This window comes from Peromyscus leucopus, chromosome X, assembly GCF_004664715.2.
Source record: "Peromyscus leucopus breed LL Stock chromosome X, UCI_PerLeu_2.1, whole genome shotgun sequence".
Taxonomy (NCBI): Eukaryota; Metazoa; Chordata; class Mammalia; order Rodentia; family Cricetidae; genus Peromyscus; species Peromyscus leucopus.
Window position 1 is genome coordinate 130,110,729 of NC_051083.1, and position 15,168 is coordinate 130,125,896.

The 15,168-nt window shown below is 34.7% G+C and overlaps 1 protein-coding gene across 12 annotated transcripts in view; it reads left to right on the forward strand.

The window, feature by feature from the left end:
- Positions 1-15,168, forward strand: part of Fmr1 (FMRP translational regulator 1) — a 41,793-nt gene that overhangs the window by 5,749 nt on the left and 20,876 nt on the right. For all 12 annotated transcript variants that reach the window (XM_037199240.1, XM_037199239.1, XM_037199238.1 and 9 more), the window contains exons 2-7: positions 3,931-3,983; positions 7,632-7,725; positions 10,244-10,315; positions 10,740-10,888; positions 13,381-13,474; positions 13,561-13,677. In XM_037199240.1, coding sequence (XP_037055135.1) covers positions 3,931-3,983; positions 7,632-7,725; positions 10,244-10,315; positions 10,740-10,888; positions 13,381-13,474; positions 13,561-13,677 — 579 coding nt within the window. The remainder of the gene's footprint in view (positions 1-3,930; positions 3,984-7,631; positions 7,726-10,243; positions 10,316-10,739; positions 10,889-13,380; positions 13,475-13,560; positions 13,678-15,168) is intronic.

Consider the following 15,168-nt stretch of genomic DNA (forward strand, 5'->3'; position numbering starts at 1 on the left):
AGTGCCTGACATCCTGTGGAGAACATCAATCTTTAGTCATGCTCGTAAGAGCTTCTGGTTTGATAGACCCATTTAAGCCTTTTTTTTTTTTTTTTTCAAGTACAGGGGGAGAATTTAGCATTCTGAAGTACAAAGGCATTTATGTTTTTTATCTTTTATGAAAATTACATATGTGAATAATTTCATTACAACTTTAAAAGGCTACTCTGTGCCCTTACTTTAAAAATGAGGAATCTCGAATTCCCAGATCCTGCAGCCATTATATGATAGAGCCAACCAAGATTTTGAGCCTATATTTAATTCACAACAAAACTCAACCTTTTAAGTTCTCTGATCCCAGTACTAGCCCTACCTTTCAGATTCAGTGAAGCACTCTTTGGGCATTCATCCAATCTTCCTTTGAATATATCACAGAAATCTTAGCAGCCTGCAGTTTTTACAAACACCAACTTAGCATGATAGCAAAGAATCATAGCAAAATGAAGTTATCCAAGTTGGTAGGTGAGTTGATAGCTCTCTAGAGGAACCTAGTGAATGAGTTAAGAGAGAGGCAAAGATAAAAAGCATCGTTTTAAGAAGTATGATGAAAACATATAGGAATATATGGAACCTGTGGAGGGAAGGTTTGCTAAAAGACCTTGGAACTGACAGGATGTATTGTCCTTAGTATGTGTGCAGGCCAGAGTTCACTGGTGAGATTCCTTTATTCTACTTAGTAATGCAGCAACCAGAAGATATTATATGCCTTCTATATTCAGTTAATATACAAACAGTGACTAAAAATGACTGATTTTGAAACAATCGTGCCAATATCCATACATAGATAAGCCTCATTAACTCAGAGGCAGTGGCTCTGTTGGGATATGATGATTACTCAAACGATTTCTGACAATTCATCCGGAATTACATTCAAGGACTGTGAAAACATTTCTTTATTTCCTTTTTTCCTTTCTCTCCTTTTTAGTTATACCATTTACAGCTCTCCATTGAGAGAATGCTTCATTATTAGGAAATAGGCAAATGTACTGAATGGATATGATTAAATTGGATAATAACTTAGTCAAGTAAGGAGAAAAAAGAATACAGCCATATAGTCGTAAGACGAAGGCTAACTTTTAAAGTGTGCTTTTATGGTTGGCTTGAAAACTTTTAACACTTGTAAATGTATTAAATGAGTAGGATTTACTACAATAGCCACTGAGCTGTCCATAGCTCTTGAACACTCAAAATGTGGCAAGTGAATGGTTGACTGAATTTAATTGTAATCAGTTTTAATGTAAATAGCCACAGATTACTTCTGGTTGCCACAGACAGCACAGTTTTAGGCAAAGACTTTGCTTTGCAAAGGACAATCCTTCACCCAGCTGTACCAAAGTTCAGTTTGCTGTCTAAAGAGTTTAACATTTTCAGTATATAATGCCCTGTAAAAAAATAGTGTTGTTGTGCTGTTGCCAAGGTATAAACAAACATCATACAACTTTCAGCAAAGATGATGAAGCAGTTACCTTTCCTTAGTAAATGAAAGATAATGGAAGTCTTGGTTTTAGTTTGGAATTTAATGATCTCCCCCAGAAATATTATTATTAACTTGGTATTAGCTATTGTATGAGGACAAAGGACGCCGGGGCATGAAATGGGTATCCTTCCCCTTCTCCATAATTTTATTCTGTAGTATATAAAACCAAGAACCTGAGTGAACAATTCACACAACTTTTAATTCAAAATCAGACACCTTTGTTGTTAAATAGGGCAAACAAACAATCTCTTAGCACACTAAAAGCATGCTTGCTTATGAAACAGGGTACATTCTAAAGTATGATGAGTAGTATTGAACTAGAGTTGTTAAAATGTTCTATAGAAATTTTAATAATTTAAATAAATCTGGGAAATAAGCAAGATCAGATGGATGGGAAGAAAATTTGGGTTCCTCATCATTTAAACCTGCAACTATTTGGGTATATATGGTGATGTTTTATTTGTGCTTTAATGAATAAAGCTTGCCTGGAGATCAGAAGAATAAGAACAGCCATTATAAGTAAACTCAGAAGTCAGGCAATGGTAGCACATGCCTTTCCTTTAATCCTATCACTTGGCAGGCAGGAATCTGTCTGTCTTGATCTTTGTGAGTTCAAGACCACACTGGAAACAGAGCCAGGTATGGTGGCACATGCCTTAAATTCTAAAACTAGTTAACAACCATGGAGGTCTGGAGGTCTGTACAGACAGACAGGAAGTGACAGAGCTGGGCAGGAAGAAGAAGTGATATAGCTGGACAGAGAAAGCAAATCAGATGGCAGAACAGCAAGGCATATAGGCATAGGTAGACAGGAAGTAACTCACATTTGGAAGCTGCCAAGTTGGTGAGGTAAGGTTAGCTGTGGCTTTCCCTATTTCCTTGATCTCTCTCTCTCAGGCTTTCACCCCTATATCTGGCTCCGTGTTTTTTATTTAATAAGACCATTTTAGAAATTCATCTACATATATGTATGTATGTATGTATGTATGTATGTATATAAGTATATAAGTACGAGCGCGCGTGAGTGCGTGCGTGCGTGCATGTGTGTCCTTATATATTGTTGTGCTTGTTTCCTGCAGCTTTTGGTTGGACTCATATTTCCATGTCCCTTTAATTTCCAACTGTCTGGGGTCTCCATTGTATCTTTGGCTTCATATTATTCAGGGGCTCCCCATAAGGATTTTATTCCTCATATACATATTGCTTGCTTGGCTTCCAATATTTCTTTTGCAGTTTGGGTTGAAATTTCCATAAAAGCAGGTGAATCGCCAAGGTGTGCCACCAAGGCCATAGTGGTGAATTGAATCCTGGGGAATTAACTTAGTCTGTCACCCAGTGTGAGCAGGGTTCCCTGGTGCTGCTGTCTTCTCAAAAGAACATTTATTGCTTGCCTTATAGATATTTATCCTACCCTCATACATATACGTCATGAGTTAAAAATCCTATTATTCATTGTCTCAGCTTTCTTATTGATGACTTATTTCCAGTCTCAAGCTGCTTTTCATTATCTACAGTTTCATTCTTGCTTCTCCATTCTCCACTGTCTTTGGCTGATTCTCTTTATACTTAAGGGTCAGTAGAAACCTCATCTTTGCAGTATAACTCCCTTATCAAAGTAACAGCACTGCCAACAGAGATCTTTTACCCAGACTTGGAGAGTAATATCTTAGGCACCAGTCCACTTAATAGATGTTCATTGAGTGCATTCTAAGTATTTCCAAGATAATAGTCCATAAACTAAATTTAACTTAGTTGTACTTTCAGTCTGATTTGAAACCTAAAAGGCAAATAGAAGATAGATAAATGAAAAGGGGAAAATGACAATAGAGCACTTATGGAGAAGTTATAGCTTATCCTTAGTACTAGGCAAGTGGTTCTAGAACAAGTTTAATTTTTAAAAATGTAGCCTTAAATGTACCTCTAACTTCATACTCAACACTGAATTGTAATGGCCAGTGTAGCTATCTTTTTAAGATGCTAAACTCTAAGGCATTTTTTCTTATTTAATGTTGTAACTATCTATATTCCTAAAACCTAATATATAGTATCTGGCAAAATAGTTATGGTGAATAAGTGAATACCAGAAACTGATTTTTCAATCAAAGATCCATTTTATTTCAATTTTTGTTTTGTTTTGTGTTGTTTTTTGTTTTTTTGTTTGGTTTGGTTTTTTTTTTGTTTTTCAAGACAGGGTTTTTCTGTGTAGCTCTGGCTGTCCTGAAACTTGCTCTGTAGACCGGGCTGGCCTGGAACTCAGAAATCAGAGATCCGCCTGCCTCTGCTTCCTGAGTGCTGGAATTAAAGGCATGTGCCACCACCACCTGGGACTCATTTTATTCTTAAATATGTCTAAAATTTAACTTAAATGGTCTCCGAGCTTAAAATTTAGTTAATTTGTTGTATTTTTCTTCCAGGCATTTGTAAAAGATGTTCATGAAGATTCTATAACAGTTGCATTTGAAAACAAGTAAGTTTCTCACTATATAATCATAATGTTGAAGACTTTGAATAATTTTATACCCATTCATTTTTTTCTCATTTTCTTAAAAATGAAGTCTGGTTTGAGTGTTTTTCCTATTAACAAACAAGAAGTTTCCAAAGAGCTCAGTATTAAATCAATGGAAGGCCCTCTCCTGCAAATGACTTCAGAGCTCCTTAATGTATAATGTTTATCCTTCCTTATGTTCATTTGATTGTGAAAAAAGGGCACATTCTTCTCTACTATTAGCTGAGAATTTAAATAGCTAGAATATTGGTAATTTTATTGAAAGTTGAAAATGTAGGAATTTGTGGATATTTACAATAAAAAATGGTTGAAGTTTTACAGTATTTTTTAATTATATAGTTTGTTTTGCCAGAAATTATGTTTCTACATTAGGTTATTTTATTCTTCATATATTTTAATCAATAATAATGACAGGTAATCTTTATTGATTTCTGTTTCTAGATCATAAAACAATACTTGAAGATCTAGTTATATGGGCTGTGTGAAAAAGTCAATAGTATAGATGCTGTCATTTTATTGGAAAAAAATCTATTCACTAAATTTGAGTGCTAATAAAGGTCTTTTTTTAGTAGTAGCCAATTGAGACACTAAAGTAAATATATATTTGGTGCTGATGCTAGGATTTTGCTAACTGTAGAGAGTAACATTTAGCTCTTCTGTACCATGATAATTAATAGTACATCCAAAGCAGGCTGAAAATATGTAGATAGTAAAGTAGTGTAGTGATTGTTTAGAACTTATTAGGAGGTGGGAGAGAGGCTGTAACGAAAGTAAAGAATACTTTCTGTTGTGATAAAAATGTTCTACAATTTACTAACAATAATTGTATTTATCTGAGAACATACTACAAACTATTGAATTGTACATTTAAATTGGTGAATTATGTGGTTTATAAATTATATCTTAGGAAATCTCCCAAAATGCAGTCTGTGACACAGAGATACTGAGCAGTAAACACAAATGTCTTGCTTCTAAAATATTAAGAGCAGACCTGCAATTCACTGTCTAGAAAAATCTGAAATTAGATTGTAAGCACAGATACTTTTAGCTAGGAATAGGACAAAGTAATAATAACCTTTGATGCCTGATACACATTTAGAAGGACATTTAGAAGGACATAGATGAAAGGATTGAGAATAAACCATGTTCCGTGCTCTAGACTAATAAAAATGCTAGTCTACAATACAAGTTTAAATAATAGAATACCTTTCTCTGAATGCCTAAAGGCAAAAGTTCCATAATTGCCTTTTTACTTTCTTAAGTATCCATCATTACACAATAGGCAACTATAATATCATACCTCTACTGAAGGAATCATTGATAATTTGGGGAATAATCTTTTAGTAATTAAACTCTTTATTATTTTTATTTTTAATTTTGTGCATGTATGTATATCTATGTGTGAATGTGTTCAGTATGAGTACAGATGTTGATGGAGGCTAGAAGTATCATATCCCCACTGGAACTGGAGTTAGAGGCGGTTGTAAGTTGCCCAACAAGGGTGCTGAGAACCAACTCAGGTCTTCAACAAGCACTCTTAACAGCTAAGTCATACTTCCAGCCTCATTGTGATTATACTTTTATCTGCTTATTTTCTTCACTAGTGAAACACTGTTTTGTAAGTTGAACATTTTGATTTACTACTCTTAGTTTCTCCTATGGACCATAAACTATTAAGCAGACTCCTTGTTATTCTTCATGTATTTCTTTTTTGGCTTTCCATCTAAAAAAGGGGGTGAAGGAAGAGAAAGATTCATCAAGAATACATGAAAGAAAACACATTCAGTATTTTATAGAATAGGATCCTTTCATTTAGGAAGAATAGCTTATTTAGGTTGCTTAGTTTTTAACCTTCCATATTTAATGCCTTTGAACAGTAGATTTGAATCTCTATCTGTGTATGTAAAGAATTAAAGTCATTGTCACTTCTTTGGAACCAAGAAATTTATATTTCACATTCTATGCCTTACAGTTGAAATTTACCAATCAATTTGTAACATGTTAAAAGTCACTAGTTATCAATAGGCATAAAAAGGATGTTCTGTTTTAATTACATTTTTTCTGATATATTCATAAGTCACAGAAAAGAGTAATTTCATCATTGTAGTTGTATGTTTTCTCTAGACCTGCCAGACCTCCACAGTCCCGTGGCCTTCTTATGAAATAATCACTCAGAAACTTAATATTAATTATAACTGCTTGGTCATTAGCTCAGGCTTATTACTGACTAGCTCTTACAATTAAATTAACCCATAATTCATATCTATATTTAGCAACGTGGCTTAGTACCTTTTCTCAGTTCTGCCTTGATGTCTTGATTCCTCTGTGTCTGGCTGGTGACTCCTGACTCTGCCCTTCCTCTAGAATTCTTCTAGTCTGCTCACCCCGCCTATACTTCCTGCCTGGCTACTTGCCAATCAGCGTTTTATTAAACCAGTGTACAAGAGCTTTATCCCACAGCATATCATTTAACAGATTTCCGCAAATTCTGACTTATTTTGTCCTCTTATATAATAGTTCTTTTTTATAAACAGAAAGGAAAAAAAGACAAATTAGTATTCCTCAGTAGTGTTTTACTAAAATGTCCTGTATCAAAATATAGGCATTTAATGAGTCTGAAAAGGTTACTCAGCAGTTAAGGATGCTTGCTGCTCTTAGAGAGGACTGGAATTCAGTTCCTAGCACCTGAAACTCTAGTTCCAGGGAATCTGATACTCTATTCTGGCCTTTGTGCATGCATATGCACAGACATACAGGTATATATTCACAGAAAGTTTTCAATTAATCTAAAATAAATAGGTGTTTTACAAAGAACAGATCTCAGTGTTTTCATATGAAAAAGGTGACTGCTCTAGTGATTGAATTATCCAGTGCCTTTATAAAATTTGTTGCTTAGTATTTTCTCTTTGCAAGTAAAAGCAAAAAAATTATTGGCATCTTAAAACTATTCAGTATTGTTTTAGATTAAGAAATGTAGACAATTTAATTGAACTCCTGTAGGCTGTCTCCATTGGGTTTCTGTGGTTTAGGAGACCCCCCCCCACCAACCCCGTCCATATACATCATACCGATCAGCATCCAGTTACCCATCGCAAGAATAGACCACCTCGTGGGATCTAAAATTTAAAGGGGGAAAAGTGAGTTGAGAATTGCTAATATGCTGACTGCCATTTTGCTTGGGAAGTAGAGGACAGTTTCTGTGGTTATGGAATGTGGTTGTAATTATTTTGCAAGTAGAACTGTTTTGATGATACTACTAACAATTATCAATACTAATTTAAGCATCAAAGGAATTTCTATTGTGGACTTAGGTTTTAAAAGTCTTAAGAGTTGAAATTATTAGATGAAAATCCTTTTGAATAATAGTTTTGATCTGTTGTGTTTAGAGAAATTCTGTGTGGAAGCACAAGCTGCTATGCTGCATGTAGACTTTGTTAAAATGTCTGTACAATGCTATTATGCACCACTCAACAAAAACTGGCCATTTGAAGGCATTTGCTTCTTTAAAACAAGAAAGAGTCACATTTAACCAAAGTTGATTGCAGCATGGTCACTGTTTCCATTAAATACCAGAAGCATGTCAAATGATGATACTTTGTTTATTTGCAGCTGGCAGCCGGACAGACAGATTCCATTCCATGATGTGAGATTCCCACCACCTGTAGGTTATAATAAAGACATAAATGAAAGTGATGAAGTTGAGGTGAGTTCCCCCAGCCATGAAATAACTAAAGACTAAAGGCATATGTTTATTTAATTTGCTTGGACTTTTAAAATATACCTTGCTTTAAACTACCTTGAGTATTAGAATTGAAATGGGCATATTCTTTTGAGTATCGCTTTTAGTTAATAATTTGAAATGTTATATGTGCTTATATTGGACTATTTCAGCAACACTATCAGAGATTATCTTGTCACTGTCCCAAATTCCTTTATTCATTAGTATATTCTTGCCTCCATCTCTAAATCTTTGTTTAGGTAATACTTTTTTCACTTGTTACTGTCCACTTTTTAAACAAAATAAATTTGTAAAAAATAGTTTTACAAAGGAAAGTAATAATTCCAACAAGACATGATGATGATTTATGCCTATAGTACACACTTAGGAGGTGGAGGCTGGAGGATCAGGAGTTCATAGTTTGTTGTCAGCTATATAGCAAGTTAGAGGTCATTTCTATGTACTTGAGATCCTTACCTCCAAAAACAAATTTAAGAAATAATTCTAGAGCCAGGTATGGTGGCACATGCCTTTAATACCAGCTCTCAGGAGACAGAGGCAGATGGACTTCTATGAGTTCGAGGCCCACCAGGTCTATATAGTGAGTTCTATGACAGCCAGCCTACGGAGAGAGACCCTGTCTCAAAAAACAAACAATAATCTATTTAATAGATTAGTAACCTAAAATTTATTTTAGTAGTGGTGAATCTTTCTGATATATACTTTTCAAACCTGTATGTTTTAGATTACTTTTATAGCCCAAATGTCCTTTTATGGGGCATACTGTGAACTACCTGTTCATCTACCATTGAGCTCTTAGAATAAAAGGTGCCGTTGAGACTTGATCAAAATCATTGAATTTGATTCTCTACTCATTGAAAATTGGTTTTGTATTATACTTTGTACTTACACTCTTACAGATTTTTGTGGTCTCTTATCTCCTGTTTCACAGGCCTCATTTTGAGCTGTTTTTTTTTTTTCCTTCTGCAGGACTTGGCATAATGACATTTTTTTTTGCAATTTCATTCATATTTGTAGTATGAAGAAAGCAAATAAATAGATACTTGTTAGAGATAATCAAAATGAAGTTAGGTCCTTAAATGCTACTTTTCTGCTCTGGATGTCAGAGGCACATCAAAACAGGCAGTCTCCTGCCTTTATAAGATTACATTCTAGCTGGAATAGCTAATGTCATAACAAGTGAAAAATCAAATGAAGGAAGAGAAAACGAAATGGAAGATAATGCAGGGGCAGCAGTATGATTTCAGAGTCTAATTGGTGAAGGTCTGTGAATGTCCAAACCTATGTTCTCTCTACAATTTAAATGAGAAAAATAGAATAACATTTATTTGCCTGAAAATGTACTTAGTGTCTCCTGGGCTTGCCTTTGCAAGAGATCTTAGTTATAAATAAAGATGTTATCTAACTCTACAGGTCTTTAGGCTGCTGATATGGCTCAGCAGATAAGGGTACTTGCTACCAAGGATGATGATCTGAGTTAGATCCCCAGAACTTACATGGTAGAAGAAAATAGGCACCTGAGGGTTGTCCTCTGACCTCCACATGTACACCCATACACTTACATCACCAAGTAAATAAATGTATTTGTTCTTTTTCAAAAACCCTCTTCTGTCAACATCTCTGTGGGCTGTAGGCTGTGTAAAAGCAAGGGTCAGGTTTTTTTTTTGTTTTTATTATTTTTTTTGTATGTTTCTATGTAAAGGTTTTGGAGGGTTAAAGAAAACCATTTTGTTCTGTTTTGTTTTTTACTTAGTTGTATGATGTGTAAGGTACAATTGGATGCCTCATAAAACCTAGGGAGCTAGTGAGATAGCACAGCAGGTCACAACACTTAAGTTCTATTAACACTTATATGCAGGTGTCTTCACAAAAGATTCCATGCTACACATTGCAACTGAACTATGGAGTGGTTTTGCAAGAGATTATTATTATAATGTGTGTGAGAGCCAGAAAAGTGGTATTCAGAAGATTGCCAGCATAGGTCTATCCTTTTTATGGAGAAAAGGAGTTTGAAAAGCAGAGTATCCTTCAAGAAAGATAGAGGCCAGGCCCCTAGTGGGCTGAGTGAAAAGTGAACTTAGTGAACAGGTAGTTGTAGGTGGTATCTGTAACTTTGGATTAGTTCTACTTATTAGAATAAAACAAAATGATGTTTAAATGATTTCAGATACATTTTTGTAGCTCATTAAGTATCTACAGAAAAAAAATCTATGTTATAGATGTCAGCTTTTCTCAAGTGCCCATGTTGAAGTACTAAGTATTACTAACATAGAGCAAAGAGGTAAACAAAGTGCTTTTAACAGTGAGTTCTCAGGTTGTTTCTAATTACATATCTTTGTCTAGGTCAGTATATAGGTACAGTTTGGTTGAAGATATGTGGCATATGATTTCAAGATAAGTGAGAAGATTTCCTCAATGTCTGATATATTCTGGTTCTGAATTATGTTAATCATACATATTCTGTTTTGTAATTTTTGTGTAGGTTTATTCCAGAGCAAATGAAAAAGAGCCTTGCTGTTGGTGGTTAGCTAAAGTGAGGATGATAAAGGGTGAGGTAGGAAAATTCATATTTGTTCATACTATTTATGTTTTCTAAACCCAGGTACTACATTTTTATTTGGGTATCTATTTTTACTACCTGATTTTAAGTCATTTTATGAAAATGTCTTTATTATAGGTTTACTAGATACTATGTATATCTAGTAGATACCATTGACTAAAGTTTCCCCTCTTCTGAGAATTTCTATTTCAAAATGATAGTAGGAGCTGGGCATGGTGATCCATGCCCTTAATCCTAGCACTCAAGTAGCTAGCTAAGTCAGGAGGAATGGGGGTTCAAGGTCATCCTTGGCTGCATAGTAAGTACTAGGTTAGCCTGGGCTATTATGAGTACCTGTTTCAAAAAAATAGGAAAAGGTATTATATTTTTCTGTTCTTTTAAAAATATAGCTAAGAATGACTTTGTTTATTTCTCTCAGTTTTATGTGATAGAATATGCAGCATGTGATGCTACATATAATGAAATTGTCACAATTGAGCGACTACGATCTGTTAATCCCAACAAACCTGCTACAAAAGATACTTTCCATAAGATCAAACTGGAGGTGCCAGAAGATTTACGACAAATGTAAGTTGATATACAAAACATGTTATATGAAAAAATTTTGGGAACATGTAAGAGTATGTATTTTTACAAATGCACATGTATACAAATGTATACATGTGTATGCATTCAAGTTAGTAATTCAGAGTGTTAATTTTAAATTTAGTGAACTTTGGCAAAAGTAGTTTGGTTGCAGTACAGAAGTAAAAAAATGTTTTTTCCTAGTTGTATAATCAAGCAAGTCTTGTATTTGTTTAAGCTTACCTTATATATGGCTAAAGTGTATAATATACATCAAGTTTTCTAAACCAACTTTTTCATAATCTTTTAAGATTTTGAAAATGACAGAATGATAATTCTATCGAAACTCAAGACTACAAAGTTTTCTCTTGATGTTTTCCCTACTAGATAAAGTATTTTCAGAAAAATACATACTAAATTAAAGCCAAAGAGGCTTGGAAAAGTCCTATCTATAATCTTTTATCTAGACTGATGTTAAACACTTCAGATAAGAGATTGATTTTTTTTAAAGGTACAGTAAGTCTGATGTGGACTTCCACCCTAAACAAATGTCATATTATTGTTCAGAATACATAGAAATACTCTTTTTAATTTTGGAAATGATATATGCAAGTCATTGTTATATATTTCCTGCTCTCTTTCAACATACTTAGCTACTTTTCTTTAAAAGAAAAAAGAACAAGAGACATTCAGATACCCTGTAGTAGTTGGTTGTGTTTTACTCCTTATTCTTTGGGGGACCCACCTTCCAGCTCTCAAGTAAATATACACAGAGACTTATTCTTTCTTATAATTGCCCAGCCTTAGCTTGGCTTGTTTCTAGCCAGCTTTTATTTTTTTTAAATGTTTTATTCATTTTATATACCAATCAAAGATCTCCCTCCTCCTGCCCCTCCAGCTTTTCCCCTCACCAACCCACCCCTACTCCTTCCTACAAGAAGGTAAGGCCTCCCATGGAGAGTCAGAAGAGCCTGGTACATTTAGTAGAGGCAGGTCCAAGCCCCTCCCCCTGCCTCAAGGCTGTGCAATGTGTCCCATTATAGTTAGTGGGCTCCAAAAAGCCCACCCATGCACCAGGGATGGATCCTGATCCTACTCCCAAGGCACCCCTTAAGCAGATCAAGGTACAAAACTGTTTCCCATATGCAGAGGGCCTAGTTCAGTCCCATTCAGGCTCCACAGCTGTTGGTCTAAAGTTCATGAGTTCCCACTAGTTTGATTTGGTTGTCTCTATATGTCTCTTCATGATCTTGATGCCCTTATTCATAGAATCCCTCTTCTCTCTCTTCGACTGGACTCCTGGAGCTTGGCCTGGTGGTGTAGCCAGCTTTTCGTAACTTAAATTATCCCATCTACCTTTTGCCTCTGGGCTTTACCTTTCTCTGTTTCTGTGTATCTTTTCTTTACTTCTTATTCCATGTCTGGCTGGGTGGCTGGCCCCCTGCATCCTCCTGTCCTTCTCTGGTTCCCCGATCTTCTCCTCCCAGATTTCTTCTTCTATTTATTCTCTTTGCCTGCCAACCCTGCCTATCCTTTCTCCTGCCTTGCTATTGGCTGTTCAGCTCTTTATTAAAACAATCAAGTGTTTTAGACAGGCAAAATAACACAGCTTCACAGAGTTAAACAAATGCAACATAAAAGAATGCAGCACATCCTAAAATAATATTCCACAACACCCTGTAGCTTATCTCCATAAGTTTCAGTTTGGCCCATGAAAAATATTGGCTTATTTTTGTAAACAAAATTGGGAATTATACAGAAGACAGTGACTCCCCTAAATGTGCCTTCTTCAGCAATCTAACCCTACGAGCTATTCCTTAAGAGCATAACTGTTTCACCAGGTGTGGTGGTACATGCTTGTAATCTCAACACTTAGGAGGTAAGGGCCAGTTTCAGTTACATAATTGAGTTTAAGGCTAACCTAGGATAACTTGATAAGACCTTATCTCAAAAGGGGTAGGGGGATGAAAAGCTAGGGCTCATGAGATGACTCTGTAGGTATACTTGCTGCCACACCTGACAACCTGAGTTTGATCCCTGGGTTTCACATAGTAGAAGTAGAGAACCAACTAATATGTTGTCACTTTACCTCCACATGCATGCCATGGACCACATGTGCCCACACATATCATATATATGCTCACACACATCATGCATGTGCACATACAGAAACACATGAGTAAATAAATATTTTAAAATTAGCTAGGGAGACTTAGGAGATAGAGGTCATATAGATACAGTGCCATGTATAAAATTCTCAAAAAACATTTAAAAAATTTTTAATTAGCTGCTTTTTTTACCCTTTCTTTATCAAGTATTTACTTTGACTATTTCAAAGATGTATAATAAAAGAACATAACTTGTAAATCAAGCATTTTATAATAAAAGAAATTTAGTATAAATCTTTGATTCTTAGTATAATTCTATCTGTATATATTTGTGCTAGAGATGGGTAATTATTATGTTAATGATGAATTTTTTTTTTTTATTTCTAGGTGTGCCAAAGAATCAGCACATAAGGATTTTAAGAAGGCAGTTGGTGCCTTCTCTGTAACATATGAACCAGAAAATTATCAGCTGGTCATTTTGGTGAGTATTTTTGAATGGTACAGTTTGGTTTATTCTATTTGGGACATTTGCTTTGGTAACAGTGTTGTTAAATTTAAATCACTCAGTCCATCAATGAAGTCACCTCAAAGCGAGCACACATGTTGATTGACATGCACTTTCGAAGTCTGCGCACTAAGCTGTCTCTTATACTGAGAAATGAAGAAGCCAGTAAGCAACTGGAGGTATGTTTATTTCCCTAGCACTGCTGGTAAAGCTGTCCAGAAATATCTATGTTTCTCAAGTTCAAGTATGGGCAGCTTGTTTATTTCCTATTTCACTCTAGTTTAGAAAATTAAATTATACAAAGTATGATCATACTAAAGTTTTCATGCCTGTTGTTTTGAAATTAGACAACAGCCATGTATTTTAAGGAAATTTTGGGACAATTCACTTTTACCAAAAGTTTGTCAAAGCTGATATAAAGTGAGACAATACTTCTATATAACATGTTTTCATTAAAGTACTAGAGAGTGTTTAAATATCTAATCTTTTTCCTTTCATTATGTATGTTTATCTCTGTTTAAAAGGGTATAGAACTTCTTCATTCTAATTGGTTGTCACTCTTTAAAACTCCTGTCTTCAGATTCCTGCCAGAGGCTATTTCCCTAACTTACTATTTCGTCTCTTAAGGTGCATTTTATCTACTTTTATTAATCCTCCAATAATTGTCATCGCCATACATTTATTTTCATTGATAACTATCTAGTACTTCCATCCATTGCCGTAGAAACTAAGTGGATTTTATTTTAATGTGCCAACTCAAATAGATTGCTGTCAAATTGAAGATACCCTCATCATTATTCATTTTGTTAGGGGGAATCATCAGTTGATGTAGCAAAAGAAAGGGGAAGTTTCAAATTGCAGTTTAAGAGAAAAGGTAGTCAAGGATGTAAAAATGTCACTTTCCAATTTGATATGTGATTGATGAACTCTTAACAGGAAAGGAAAAATTTACTTTTGTTTTCCAAATGACCACTGAGATCTGATTTTTTTTTTTTTTTGCTCATTCTTTCTTGATTTCCCCCATGTTCACTATTTTGTGGTTTGTTTAGTGATTTTCTCATAACTTTTAGGCCACAGCAGCCTTCTTAATTTCATTGTGAGTATTATGAAAATGAAATGTACTCATACACCTCTTCTTAAGCATCTAATTCTTCTTGAATGCTCTTTGCCATACCTTTGGTTTATGTGTATCCATAAATTAGCAGTGGGAAGAATGAACCAGGATAATGAATCAAGATCCAAAAATGTGACTTCTTGAAAAATACTAGATTTTGTACATTTTACTAGTGTTATATTTAAAAATAACTATTCTTCTTTTAAAATTGCTTACATTAGATATAGTCATTCATTCAAATTATCAGGTGTGTTGAATAATTATAAACTACTGTGCATGCCTATTTTATTCACTACTAATATTAAAAGGGTTCATATATACTTATAAGAAATACCCATTTTTCAACATGAGCCACTAATCTGTTTGGTTGTCATTAATGGCATGCTAGAACTAAACATTCAATTTTGATATGCTACTTAAAGACAGTGATTATCCACATGTGTGGGGTATCATTGGAACTTAGTTTTGTCATCACTGAATATTTTAAAGAGTTCATCAAGCTTGTGGATCCAGATCACTGTCTTACAGACTCTGAACACATATATGAAACAAATTT